General features: G+C 44.8%; 1 protein-coding gene across 1 annotated transcript in view; it reads left to right on the top strand.

Annotated features, from left to right (window-relative positions):
• The first annotated feature begins 284 nt into the window (after positions 1-284).
• Positions 285-15056, top strand: part of ZDHHC2 (zinc finger DHHC-type palmitoyltransferase 2) — a 64099-nt gene continuing 49327 nt past the window's right edge. Inside the window, exon 1 of the mRNA XM_054989584.1 lies at positions 285-755. Within this exon, the coding sequence (XP_054845559.1) occupies positions 578-755 (178 nt within the window). The 5' untranslated portion in view covers positions 285-577. The remainder of the gene's footprint in view (positions 756-15056) is intronic.

The following is a 15056-nucleotide window of genomic DNA, read 5'->3' as shown; positions in this document are numbered from 1 at the left end:
GAGGAGAGGCAGCATGAGAGTATAATCCCATGGAGTCCCCTTTCCAGAGCAGCCCTTTTCTCCAGTGGAACTCATCTTTATGGCCTGGAGATCAGTTGTAATTCCGGGAGACATCCAGCCCCCACCTGGAGGCTGGCAACCCCAAGCGCGGGGAAGTTTGCTGTGGCCACTGAGCAGCTTCCTCGGGGTGTGTGTGTATGTGTGTTTTGTTTATGACCCTGAGCTTTCCTCAAATGACTGCAGGGAGAGGAGAGTCGCCTTTCCCGACTGCCCGGGGGCGGGCCTGCCGGTCTCCTCGGCGAGCAGGCCTCCTCCCGCGCCCGCGCCGAAGACCGGGCTTCGCGGGCCGCCCGAGGCCGTTTCCTGGCCCGCCTGTGACTGGCGAGAAAGGCAGCGCGGAGAGGCGGGAGGGGAGGAGCGGCGGCGGCTCCGTTCCGCGTCTTCCTGAGGCGAAGCGAGGGGAGAGCGCCGCCGCCGCCGCCACAGCCGCGAGTGGGGATGCGGGGCGAGGGCCCAGGCCCCCCGCTCGGCCTGAACAGCTAAGCGGGACGGGGCGAGGAGGACGGGGCGCGGGAAGATGGCGCCGCCGCCGCCGACCCCTTCCTCTTCCTCGAGGGGCTCGGGGGTGCGGAGCGCCAGTCGCCGCGGGAGGGTGAGGCGCCGCTGCCAGTGGCTGCTGTATTGGGTGCCGGTGGTGTTCATCTGCTGCATCCTCTGCTGGTCTTACTACGCCTATGTCGTCCAGCTCTGCCTGCGTAAGTCCCTCGGGAGGAGCGGGGGTCGGGGGGGGGGGAAGCTATGGGTTGACGTTGTTTATGTGTACACGCGCTACTATGGGGTGAGGGGACCAGGGGAGGGAAAGGGGCTTCTCTCGGAGCCCCACATTGCTCTCTCATCTACCCTAACAAGCCTAGCCTCTCCTCCTGTCTGCCCCTGGCCTGGCCTTAGGGTGGCCAGCTCCAAGTTGGGAAATTCCTGGAGATCTGGGGGGCGAAACCTGGAGAAAGGGCGGTTTGGGGAGGGAAAGGACCTTGGCCTGGCATAATTCCATAGAGTCCACTCCCCAAAGTAGCCATTTTCTCCAGGTGAACTGATCTCTGTGGCCTGGAGACCAGTTGTAATTCCAGGAGATCTCCAGCCACTACCTGGAGGCTGGCAACCCTACCTTCCCTGGCCCTCACACCCTATTAGGTTTTAGGAGCTGAAACTGTGGCATTTTCTAGAATTCTAGTCCTTTGACTAAATCAACACAGTTTTACTGTCTTTTTTCTCCCTCCTGCACACACCTGTGCAGAAGGATTTGAACCTGAGCTATTTAGCTATGTTGAGTATATAGACAAAATGTTGCTATGTTTCTGGTTTCAAAAGACACACATGCAAAGTATCCAGGAGGAAAGGGAGCTGGTGGCTTCTTTTTGGAGTCCCACATTTCTCTCTCGTCTACTTTAAAAAGCCCAGCCTCTCATCCTGTCTGTTCCTGGCCCTTGTGCCCTATAGGTTTTAGGGGCTATCCAAGTTATCTAGTCCTTTGGCCAAATAAACACAATTTTACTGGGGTTTTTTCTTTCCTCGTACACATATATGTACCCAAGGACCTGTACTATTTAGCTGTGTTGAGTATATGGACAAAATGTTGCTATGTTTAGGTTTTCAAAAGACACACATCCACAATATCCAGGAGGAGAGGGAGCTGGTGGGTTTGTTTGTTTTTTGAGTGCTGCATTTCTCTCCTCTATTCTAACAAGCCTAGCCTCTAGTCCTGTCTGCCCCTGGTAGGTTTTAGGGGCTGAAGCCCCTAAATACTATCCTAGTATTCTAGACCTTTGACCAAATAAACACAATTTTACTGTCTTTCCCTCCCTCGTGCGCACACCTGTGCTCAAGGATTTGAACCTGTGCTATTTAGCTATGTTGTGTATGTGGACAGAATGTTGCTATGTTTAGGTTTTCAAAAGACACACATCCACAATATCCAGGAGGAGAGGGAGCTGGTGGCTTCTTTTTGGAGTCCCACATTTCTCTCTCATCTACTCCAACAAGCCCAGCCTCTCGTCCTGTCTGTCTCTGGCCCTCAGACCCTATTAGGTTTTAGGGGCTGAAACATTGGGGTTTTCTAGTATCTAGTCCTTTGTCCAAATAAACAGATTTTTTTTTGTCTTTCTTCCTCATGCACCCACACGTGCACAAGGATTTGAATGAGTACTATTTAGCTGTTTTTAAGTATATGGACAAAATGTTATGTTTAGGGTTTCAAAATACACACGCCAAAGTATCTAGGAGGAAAGGCATCTGGTGGCTTCTTTTTGAGTCCTACTTTCCCCCCTCACCTATGTTCTTAATTAGCTTTGCTTTGCCCTCTTTTCCCCATGTGCTGGGGTTGTGGCATTAGATTATCCTAGTCCCTTATGCTCTAAATGAGCTTAATTTTACCCTCTTTTTTCTCCATTGAGTGCAAAGATTTGAACATGTGCTGTTTAGTCAAGAAAAACATATGAGCCAAGTACTGCTGTTGTGTTTGGCTTTCATAATACACTAAAGGGGAAAGGAATGCAGAAATATTTTCAGAAACGCACACACATTTGTTTTCCTTAGCTATTGGGCTCGTCCCTAGCTAAAAGGAATACTAAGCACACATGAGGAATTGGCCTCTGTTGCTGATGTGGGCTTGAACCGTGTGGCTGGCTGACAAGAAAGAGACTGCGTATCTGTTTACAAATAGTCACTGAATATTTTTTTCCTAGTGATTCGGTCACTTAAGATCAAGATCTTTAACCACCCTGTATTACTTGCAGTTGAAATGGTTAAACAATTAATGTGAGAGGCAAAGTATCCTTTCCGTTTATGGAGGAAGTGGGAGTTCTGATCCACATAGTTAATCCATGTTACCTAATACAGGGTAGCAGTGGTGTGTGTGTGTGCGTACATATATGCACGTGTACTTAGGTTGGGAATGTTGTGGCTTCCATGTGACAAAACCGCTCCTGCATTGCTTTGTTTTGGGAATGGTGACGGAAGCAGCTGCTACTACTGCAGGTTTAAATGCTTAGTATTTTCTGGGCGAAATGGTAGAGTCTCTCTTTCCGCTGTGTTCTCACACAGAGCAGAATATTTCATATTAAAATTCTCTGTTAAGAAGAATAGATCTAAATAAATCAACACACACAACTGGGTTGGCTTCTCTAAGGATAGACATTTGGTTGCTGTGGCTTATTGATATTTTGGAGCTGGGCAGGGTTGGCCATGGCCAGTGCTTGGGTAGGAGACCACCAAGGAAGACTGGGGTTGCTATGCAGAAGAAGGCAATAAAAACTATCTTCACTTGACTCTTGCCTGGAATGCACTGAGGATGGGGTCTCCGTGAGTCAGTTGTGACTCAATGGCACGTTCTTCTCTTTTTCTGTAATGTTAAGCTGGTAATCCCTGGCAGGGGGCCAGATTCCTGGGACTCTCCTGCATCTGATTTTATTGTGGGTGTTCCTGTTTAATGGTTATGTATTTTCTAGCTGAGTACCTGTTGCTTAGCAAAATCGGGCAAATGCAGTATCTAGCCTACTTGGCATTATAGCAAAAATCATCCTCGTTCTTCACTCCAATATATTGTCATTGTGTTGAAAGGAAGATGTAATTGCAAGAGAGCTTTTGTATTTTCTTTACTCCAGACAGAATAAAATGAAAGATCTCTTGCCAGTTGCTTTACCTTTTGGTAAGGTAAATGAATCTTTTGGGTTAGCACGTGTTGAATCAAGGCCCCAATTAGTGCTGAAAAATCTCCTTATGCATACTGATTTAGTAGTGTGGCAGTGAGCTTTATCTGCAGGACAATAAACAACAAGTAACACACAAACAATCAATTTAAAACTTCGCTGTGTGTATGTGTGCGCACGTGTAGAAATCCAGTATCATATCATAGGGGTAATCATAGACTAGGTTGAGATTACGTGACTGGCCTATTTCAGGGGATTTAAAATTAAAAATGGATCTCCTTGGAAGAAAAATAGACCAAAACATGCTAATTACAGCTTCTGTACATAAAGTATTGCTGACAGATCAGTCCATCAACTTTTTTCGAATCCAGATGCCTCTAGAGTGAGCACTAAACAAGTCACATACAACCCGTGTGGCTAGTATCTGATATTGAGGTACAGTGCTTCTGAATTTGGAGGTTCCATTTAGCTGTCAGCAATGAGGCAGCAGCTGTATTTAATAACAGCAACAACATTCAATTTATATGCGCTCTTCAGGACAACTTAATGCCCACTCAGAGCGGTTATTATCCCCATAACAAAACACCCTGTGAGGTGGGTGGGGCTGAGAGAGCTCTGAGAGAGCTGTGACTGTTCCAAAGTCACCCAGCTGGCTTCAAGTAGAGGAGTGAGGAATCAAACCTGGCTCTCCAGATTAGAGTTCCGCGCTCTTAACCACTACACCAAACTGGCTGTCAGCTGATGATCATAAATTTGCAAGTGATGATCATAAATTTCATTCTGGCTACCAACAGAAGAAAGCTTTCAGTACCATAGGAATATATTTTTTAAAAGCCTCTGGCAACACAGAGAAGCAGAACGTTTCTTTTAAAAGGCATCAAGTTGCATTTTGTGGCAGGATACAACACCAGCATCATGGCTCGAGGGTGAAAGTTACAATAATGCGTTCCCTCATATAACGCACGCCCCCCACCCCCAAAAAATCAGGCAGCAAATTGAAATAATCCATTTTTAACTTTCCAGAGATTTGACCTTTCAAATTTTAAAATCTTTTTCAGCATGTGCTTCTTTTTTTACAGCAAGCTCAAAAAATGCGCAGCAGTAAATTCACGGGAAGGAAAATTTCTTTCATGATATGGGAAAAAATTGGGGCAGTCTGAGGCTTCTGTACATTTGCCGTTTTATTTTACCACAAAATGTAAATTTTATACAAAACTTGAACTAGTTATAAAAACTGTATGTTTGCTATTAAAAAGGCCTGTATAATGGTTGCTTCAAATTTTTGCCCAAAATAATTTATTGTAGGAGTAAAGAGGAATTATAGGCTTTCTAAGAAGGATTAACCTGACAACCACGTTTTTGTGGCAAGAGTTCAGAGATGAGAGGTCACTTTTTCATTTCATTCTTTTTTAAGTTATGGAGAGAGGCTATAGCTTAGTGGTGAAGCACATGCTTTGCAGGCAAAAGTTCCTTAGTGTTATTTTCAGGTACAAGAATCGTGGATAGTGGGGCTAAGAATGATCCGGTCATTAAAGCCGTGACATCTACCTGCTTGAATGCTAGGCTAGATACACCAGTGGTCTGTATAAGGAAGCTTTATATGTTCAGGGTTGCAGTCTTAGCTACCTGGAAGTAAGTCTCATAAAACTTAGTGGGACTTAGTAAGAGTACATCTGCACAGGATCATACCGCCCAAAATCTCCTGAGACACCGGAGATCTGATTTCAGTTTTTAAAAAGAACAGCTGTAGCACAACAAGCAATGGGGTGGGGAATTCAGGTGCTATTTAATAGATGTGTTGGATGAGAACGTTGGGTGTTCTCCCTCTGAGGCGGAGGACATCTTGGGTGATTCCCACCATCCAATCAGGGAGGCAGGAACTAACTTTCTTCCTCTTCCTGTCTAGCCTGTGGGACCACCCTCTCTTCAGTTCTGTTCCTGCCTCCAGGGAGAGCAGTTCTGCAGCAGACTAGCTCTGCTGCCTTTTTTCTCTCTATCTCTTGTTTATCTTTCTTCTTCCTCAAATCATTCTTTACCTTACTCCTTACTTACTTCATTACCTTACTCTACTCCCATTTCCTCTTCTTTTGCTCCTCTTGCCAAAGAAAGAAAAGAAGAGGAAGAGATGGTCTCTAGAGAGTCATCGGACTCTGAGGAAAGCTTCATGGAGAAGAATTTGGGCTGTTCCCACGGAGAGCCATCCTTCCGGTGGCGGGAACAGGCCCAGCCAGCACCAGCATGCCTCTGAGGCTGTATGGGTTCCCTGGCAAGGAGAATTTGGGCTGTTCCCATGGAGTGCCGTCCTACCGATGGCGGGAACAGGCCCAGCCGGCACCAACATGCCTCTGAGGCTGTATGTGTTCCCCGGCAAGGAAATGGCCTTGGAAGAGACGCAGGCCTCTCAACAGCTCCATCTTCCACAGAGGGAGCTTGTTAAAACAGCGTGCCTCAGCCAGCCAGCTGAGAACAGCGCCACCTGGTGGAGCTCAATTTTGGCGGGAAACAACGCAACGCACTTGCCAATCTCCTGGCAGGAGAAACACGGCTGAAACATAATCCAGACACCCAGAGCTCCAGCCGACAAGCCCAGGAGGGCCACGTAAGTGTTCCCCTGAGCGTGTTATACCTCCAGAATTCCTGTCAGCAATTAGACTGGCTGTGAGGGAGAAAATCCTGTTACTTTACCAGTCAGAAGCACCTTGGCCCTATAAAGATTCCAGGAATCTCCTCAGCCCTGGCTCCATGTGAATGTGCCCATGCCAATCTCCTGCCTGGAGATTTTACAGCAGGCCTTTCCCCTTTGGATTTAGCCCTGCTTTTACAACAGGATCTAGCCCTGCCTTTCCCTGTCAGATGGGTAATGTATAAAGGGCGCAATTTTGCCGGTGTCTTTGAACCTTTTAACTCTTAAGACTAACCAGGAGAGAGGAAATAGTGGTGTGGTGTCTACCTCCTCCTCCCTCCATGAGTAAGGCTGTAGCTCTGTGGAAGAGCTTCTGCTTTGTATGCAAAAGATCCAGGTTTGTTCCCCTTAACTCCAGTTTAAAAGATTAGGTAGATGAGGAGGGGGGAAAAAAAAAAAAAACCCCTCTTTCTGAGACCCTGGTGACCTGCTGCCAGTCTGAGGAGAGAACACTGACTGATGGTCTGAGTCAGAATAAGGCAGTTTGTAACGTTTATAATTCAGGGATCCCCACGGAGCAGGGGAATCACCCTCAGATGGAGTTTGTAATGACAGGAAGAAGGATGAATTCCTTCAGATGTGGAAAAGGAAGAAATATCCCTACCAGAACAGTCAGTCCAGCTGTCAGAATCTGAGGTCTACCAGTATTTACACCTAAGACATTCTCAGCCTTAGAGCTGTAAAAATTAGCCTTGGGGGAGTAGGACTGGGAATACTAAATCCAGCCCAGGGAAACGAGTCACTTCCTCGTGAAGGTTCCTCAGGAAAGGTCCTCCCATTTCCAGAATATTTGTGGAGAAGGTTCAAGGCTGAGTGTTCTACACCATAAGCCAATTAATAATCCCCAAACTTGGTCTCCCCCCCCCCCCAAAAAAAACCCCTGTACTTACTACCTTTTTTGCTATGAGTTGTTGCAGGTACCTGCGATGAAACCTCCAGTGGCTACTCTTCAGTCATCTGGGCTCTGGTCAGAAGATGGGTAAGGATCAGTCAGAGACCACTTAGACAAGAAGAGAGAGGCCATGCTAACAAGAGCTCACGAGTCCGTGACCATGGCTATTAAGGCTACAGCTATTGTCTCTATTGCCTCAAGAGTGTCAGGAGTATGGATCTGGAAACTGATCCAACTCCTCCTGTACAACAATAGCTGCCCCCATTGAAGGGGCAAACAGAAATGTAAGGGCCAATACCTTCAAGACAGACATCATCCTGGATACATTTACCTTTTTCTTCTAGGATTATGGTCTTGACAGCAGTGACAAGCTGGCACGCTTGAGTAAGAGCATGGCCAGCAGATTCACACTCTAAGATTATCATCCTGGCTTACCTCTTTCAGAGAGACAAGCTATTTGGGGGTGCCATGGGAAAGATCTAGATTGAGACCTAGGACAGAAGAATGTGTTGCCAAAAACACTCAAACAGTCTGAGAGGAGATCCATCGGACCTCAGCCTTTTATTCATAACACACACTACTAAGGTCCAGACAAGATTCCAAATGGCCATCCTGAGGTTAATCTAGGCAACCCTTTAATAAGGGTGTGTGTGTCTTTTTAAGACCACACTTGTAGTATAACGGTTAAATAACTGAACAGTGATGCAGTACTCTGCAGGTTTACTTCTCACTGCTGCCATGAACTTGCCACATGGTCTTGGATAAACCAGTCCTCTCAGTCCCAGCTCTCCAGCTGTATTGTGGGGATAATGCTTACCTTTTCCCAAGATCAAACAGCCAGTTCTCCACACGGGGAAAGAGATCAACCTTAATACCCAGATCTCTAAGACAGAACTTGCTAGCTGTCCCGTGAGAGGCCAACTACTCTTTACCATCAAGCTTAGGTTGACAAGCAGGCAGGCCTTACACATAGTCTCACAAGGCTATTCCATACAATTTGAAAGCTGCCCTCCAGAAAGGGGTCTACTCAATCTTCTTCTCAGTCCCTAAAAAGAATAGGGACTGGAGGGTGTTATTAGACCTCAAGTTTTTTGAACAAGTTTATCAAATTATATCACTTCTGAATGGAGACTCTGTGCTCAGTCGCAGTGACTAAATCAATCAGAAGAACACATGACATCTACAGATCTCACAGAGACATACCTCCATGTACCAATTCTGACAGCCCATCAAAATTATCTAAGATTTTATGTTTTTAAAATAAACAAACAAATAAATTAATTAACAACAACAACAACAACAATAATAATAAAACAAAAATTGGCAGTTCTGAGCCATCCTGTTTTGGCCTGTCCATCACACCAAGAGTATTTACAAAATTCATGTTCAACCCCATCATACGTTTCAGAGACGGGGTATTCATGTTCACTTGGATCTCCTGATCGGTTCAAGAGAAAATCTCACCACAACACTCAATTCACCATTCAGTTCCTACAAGCTTGAACACCTGGGTTAGATCACAGTCACCAAAATGGTTTTTTCTATCCCTCTCCAAAGAAAAGGTCAGGAAGACCAAACTGCTGACTGAGACTGTCATCAGAGTGCAAAATCACTTCTCACAACACTACTGAAACTGATGGGTTTGCTAGTTGCTACCTACAATGCAATACCTTTGGGGTCGTCTATAGGCAAGACCACTTCAGACCTTACTTAGATCTGATTAACAACAGATCATGGAGAAGACAGATCTTCCCATTCAGATACCACTTCAGATCAAAACCCATCTGAGCTAAGGTCACCAACCCAATACAAAGCAAAAGATTCATGATCCTTCAAGAACAACAAATATTTACAGGTGTAAGAATCAGGTTAGGCATGTCTTCCTATCAATGACGTAGAAAGGGGAGCAATTTGTCTGGCCCTTTTCCAGTTCAGAGCTCTGTATGGACAAGGTTGCAGACAAAACATATATAAACAAGCAGGGGGGATTCAAGACCTTGAAGTGACACAGGTGGCAGCAAGGATACTTACCTGGGAGGATGGTCACCTAGCTTCAATCAGAACTGTACACATCAAAGGCATATCCAATGCCCAGGCAGACTGGCTGAGGGGACAACGGGTATAGTCCCTTAAGAAACATCTCATAACATTGCACTTCACAACACCTAATGAACCTGTGTGCGCCCCAACACAGCCATCAACTACTGGGGTACATGACAAGATTTGTTCTACTCACAAGCAGATGCCCTGACATTGCAGTGGCCATTAGGCCTCCTCTATGTATTACTACCCTTACCAGTAACAGACCATGCCTTTCCACCCTCCAACAGATGGTGATATTTGCACCTCTCATCCTACTGACCTATCCGGTCAAGTTACAGCAGGGGCCGATTTGGCTCTCTCATTTAGACTTATTCTGCTTAACCGTGTGGAAATAGAAAGGAACACCTTTCTAAGATGGGAATATTTCTGAGAGGTGGCCGACATTCTCCTAGCATTCAGAAAACAGTTTATGCTCAGAATTTACAACTCTTATTGGGAAGCCCTCACTCAGTAGACATTTTACACAGCCCTGACCAAGCATCCATTTGAACCAGTCAAGGATGTTCCCCTAAGAAGGCTGAGAATGAAGACTATCTTCCTTATTATGTTCGCGTCTGCCAGAAGATTTAGTCAGACCTGAACTCTGTATCTTTCCCAATAGTAAGGTGATGCCTCGTACTGTCTTCCAAAACCGTATTCCAAACTGCATAGTTTGCAAGAGATAAGGCTACCATATTTATACCTGTACCCTAAATAGACTAGGGAGGGGCTCTGACACAACCTAGATGTCAGAAGGAGGATTAAGGCCTCTGCTCCGAATATTGCAATTTAGAAAGTCAGTCTTACTGTTCTTAAATATATCTCATCTCAGTTTAGGGAAGAAAATGTCTTCAGCAGCAGCAGGTGCCAATAGCAAAACATACACTATCAAAACTCCTAAAAACTCTTTTTGCAGAGGTTCCTTGTGGGATACCAGCTCACTCTTTGAGGGATGCTACTACCAGTGCAGCGTTACACGGGAACACTTTTGTAGAAGGCTGCAAGTTTGTCAGTCTTGACCTTATTAAGATGCTACAAATCGAATCTATATGATTCAGCGGACAGCGACTGTAGTGGAAAAGTACTGCAGTGCGTGATCATGGACGAAGACCACATCCCACCCAGAAACTGGAAACTGCTTTGGGAGCACCCAAGATGTCCTCCGCCTCAGAGGGAGAACGGACCTTTGGACACTTACCGTGAAGGGTCCTTCTCCTCTGAGGAAAGGAGGACATCTTGCCCTCCCCGGGTCTCCGTCCTTCTCTACCCTGCTGCCTCATTCTTATACCTCCTCCGGGTTATGCTTTATTTACAGTACATGTTAATGCAACAGGTGTTTTTTCTCTCAGTATTAACAGTTGCTGAATGATAAATTCAATGTTACTGCTTTGTGGAGTCACCTGAACTGAAGAGAGGGTGGTCCCACAGGCTAGACAGGAAGAGGAAGAAAGTTAGTTCCTGCCTCCCTGATTGGATGGTGGGAATCACCCAAGATGTCCTCCTTTCCTCAGAGGAGAAGGACCCTTCACGGTAAGTGTCCAAAGGTCCGTTTTCTGGGACTGATACACATTTACTAGGTTTTATGTCCCTCTCTACCACATCGCTGTGCCACTTCCTATTGCTACTGTTCCTGTTTAAGCAAGGGGTTTAGGCCTGTGATGAAATGCCTCATCTCACCACCAGATTATCTACAGTGTACATCTCCGCTATTCACCATGGCTCCTGTTCCTGGAGAAACTGCACACATATTCCCAAATAATGCAAACCCCCAACTTCTAAGGTTTTCCTCCAAGCAGTAGAATATCATAAGGTGCTGTATTGCAGAGGCTGTCTTGTCTTCTGCTGCTCTGTTTGTCCCTGGACTGGGTAAAATGGGACGCAGCTTCCCTCTCTCCAGATCCAACTCACACACACAGGCTGGGAAAAGCCTCCTACTCCTGCTGTGTACATCGCTTTGTCCTGTGCAGAATTAGACGTGGTTTAAGTATGCCTGATTCTGCAGTGGATCAGGCTGTTAACCTCACAAAAAGAGTATCAGCTAACCCCAGGGAATTTGCTCACCAGGATGACAAATAGCTTCACAACAGGAGTGTCAGGTGAGTGCTTCTATGGAAGTCTGTGTAAATGAAGTTGGCTTGCTTGGTATCTTCGAAAACTACCATACACTATTTTGTATTGTTTTGTTTAAAAGATACTAGATGGACCTTGTGTTTTTGAATTTTGTTTTGGATCAGTGTTTCGCATCAATCTGAATTTTGTTTTGGATCAGCATACTCTTTCTACTCAAATATGGTATGGCATAGCATCTGGAAAAATAGATTTAGGCCTGATCATGAGTCTCGAAGGAAAGATAGCGTACAGAGGAGACAGTTATCTAAATAGGTTTTTTTGTGTTCTTACTGGTGAGAAAGGCAGAGTAAATGAAGGGGAAAACTAGCCATTCCTGCGCTGGACCGCTGCCTAAAGGAACAACTGCACTCTATCGCGTAGCAAATTCTTTCAGAAGTTCCTTCTAAGTGGGTTCCAAACTGCAGCCAGAATCTAGAGTATTCTCCATGGGACAAAAAAAAAGGAAGCAAGTGACAAATTATCTTTTGGCTGAAGTTCCTTAAACAGGGTGCAACCACAAAAAAGGCCCCATCTCCTCCTACTTTAAAAGGTGGGGGCATCTGGAGAAGGGCCTCTGATGATGGTTTTAATAACTGACAGGTTTTTATGGGAGGAGAAAGTTTTTCGAATACCTTGGTCCTAGCCATTTAAGGCTCTAACGATCAGTACCAGCGTTGCTCAGAAACAGAAAGCCTAGAGATCTTTCAACATCTGACGCGTCTTGTCACACTGCGAACAGGGATTTTCCAAGATGGCTGTTGTATTCCGAGCTGCTTGAAATATGCAGAGACTTTTCAAAAGCACCCCTATGTATAATATCTGAGTAGTATTGCTTGGACATTACTGAAAGTTAAGTTGTGACAAGATCATGCTTTTCTAGAAGGGGCAACTGGAATGGATGCTAATTGAGCCCCCATAAGTGATGTAACAGCACCCCCAAACACTGAACCCAATTATTGAGAAGTCTGACCCTATCCAAAATTGGTTGTAATGTTAAAGGTTTTCCCCCAGATAAGCTGTTGCTTTTCTGGGAAATTTTTTTATTTTACTTCATTTATAGCCCACCTTTCTCCCCAGTGGGAATCCAAACTGGCTTACATCTTTCTCCTCTCCTCTGTTTTTCCCCTCACAACAACCCTGTAAAAGTAGGTTAGGCACCCTTCAAGCTTCCATGACAGAGCAGAGAATCAAACCTGTATCGCTCAGATCCTAGTCTGTCCCTCTAGCCATTGCACCAGCTCACATCCATAACCACAGAAGTTCCAGTAGTTTGTGAAATCTGTCTTGCATAACAGAATATAACATAGTAGTAAAGAAAATGGATTACATGTTTTAAAAAAATGTATACAACCCTACTAGGTTTTGGTTTGAAATTGACTGTTTGTTGATGTACAATATGACTTAGTGTTTGGGATTTATTTAATACTTGAATGTAAGTTTGTTTTTTCCCACCTCTTTAAATATATCAACACAAATGGTGGAGTAGGAGTAGGATTTTCCTCACTTCCTAAATAAATAAAAACCCAGATGTTCACGTTACTATTTACACTGCAATCCTACGCAGAGTTACTCCATTCTAAGTCCATTAAAATCAGTGGGCTTAGATAAAGCAGCTCTGCATAGGAGTGTAGTCTTAGTATGAATTTGAAAAATTTTAATGTCAGCAGAGCTCAGCTTACTTCCTGCTGCAGACCAAAAATCCCCCCCCTCCCAAACAGCATGAGAACAGAGCGGGCAAAAATCACGCCCTCCCCTTCCATCAGTAAAAATCCTGTGCAGAATCCAACCCAATATGCAGGATTTATGTAGTGCAAATCAAGAGTCCAGATATTTCACATAAATTATCTAAGGCTACCCTTGTGGATTTGTGACTGGATCAGGATTTGAGCCGTGTAGTTGTGAGTTCAGATTAGAGAATCCCAGATCCAGTACAGGAACCCTGGTCAAGATCCCTTAATTCAATCCAGGCTAATCTAGGAAACTGTTTCAGTCTCTGGCTGGCTCCATCCTGCTCTTCTCCTGCTTTTTTCTCCCAAGAGGGGAGGAGGAGAAGGAGGGGAAGTGAAGCAGAGGGAGTGGAGAGGGTGGGAGGGAGTGGTCAACCAGGCCAGTTAAAAAAAGCCGGCTTGGCTCAGTGCAGTCTCCATTTTGTTGGTCTAGCCTGGATAGAGGTGGCTGCTTGCTCTGGCCTGGTCTTTTCTCTTTGCTTTTGGGATTTACCAGTGGATTTGCTGCCTGACTACTGCTGCTGCATTGCTGCCTGTAGGAAGGCCTTCACTGCCTGCTGGAGGATAGCAATCTGGTTTGAGAGTAGTAGACTCACTTTTTCCCTGACTTTTGGGTGGGGAGGGGAGGTTGCCCTGTGTCTAGGAGAGAAGTTTTTTTTACAGTTTACCTTTTAAAAACTGCTTTTGCTGTTTTGGAGAGCATGTTTTGGTTTTTAATAAATTGTTTAATAATAATAATAACAACACATTCAATTTATACACCGCACTTCAGGACAACTTAATGCCCACTCAGAGTGGTTTACAAAGTATGCTATTCTTATCCCCACAACAATCACCCTGTGAGGTGGGTGGGGCTGAGAGAGCTCTGAAAGAGCTGTGACTTACACAGAGTCAGCTGGCTTCAAGTGGAGGAGTGAGGAATCAAACCCAGTTCTCCAGATTAGAATCCTGTTGCTCTTAACCGGTATGCCAAACTGGCTTAAAATGTAATGTTAGTTCTAGTTATTGTTCATTTATTTGCTGACTGTTGTTCTGGGGGGAGGGTGTTCTTTTTTCTCCTGTTGTTGTTGCCTTGCATGATGGTTTAAAGGCAAGAGAAAGTAGTTAGCTGCTGTTTGCCTTTTTTAAAGAGATTTGCTGTTCTTGTGTCTGAGGTGTGGGTTCAATTTTCTGAAGAGCATCACCTCTTTCAGCTCTTGCTCAAGAAATTAATTTTTCATCACAATTTCCTGACCTCATATTTTATAGCTTTCAGTCTCTTTTTCAGCAAGTCTTCAGAGCCACTGTTATAACTGTAAGCACATGCAATATTAGATTACGTAGAATTCTGAGGTAATTTCAAGTCCTGTTTCCGCAGGCTGGGGCCCTTATTTCCTGAGTTGTACGTTATGTGTGTGGGCTGAAAAACTCCATCAATTTCTTCTTATCCCTGCAGGATTACAGGTGTAAAAACCAAAAATAGTTTCTTTGACCTTAGAACCAGTGGCCTTCGTTCCCCACGCTCAGGATGAAAACAGTTGAGTTTCAGAACCGTTTATCACCATGCAAAATCCGTGCAGTCCACAATACCATAACCCAGTAAAACAGGAGAAACAGAACAGGAGGAAAAAAACAAGTGTTGTTTGTATATAGACTAATGGTCCAGAAGCTTGTGCTAGATAAATCTATACTTGCCCAAAAGCAACAAGTGTGCAGTCCATGATAGCCAAATGGCTTCCTTCTCACAAAATATGGGGGGATTAACTGCTATCTTTCTTGGGAAAGTGATGATTTTACCACACTTGTTCTGGTCACATCTATTGTTGTACATTATAAATGGTGGCGCTTTGAAAACTATTTGGAAACTTCAGTTGGTTCAA

This window comes from Eublepharis macularius, chromosome 10, assembly GCF_028583425.1.
Source record: "Eublepharis macularius isolate TG4126 chromosome 10, MPM_Emac_v1.0, whole genome shotgun sequence".
NCBI lineage: Eukaryota > Metazoa > Chordata > Lepidosauria > Squamata > Eublepharidae > Eublepharis > Eublepharis macularius.
Note: the sequence above shows the minus strand (reverse complement) of the source record. Positions and strands in the feature narration are given on the sequence as shown.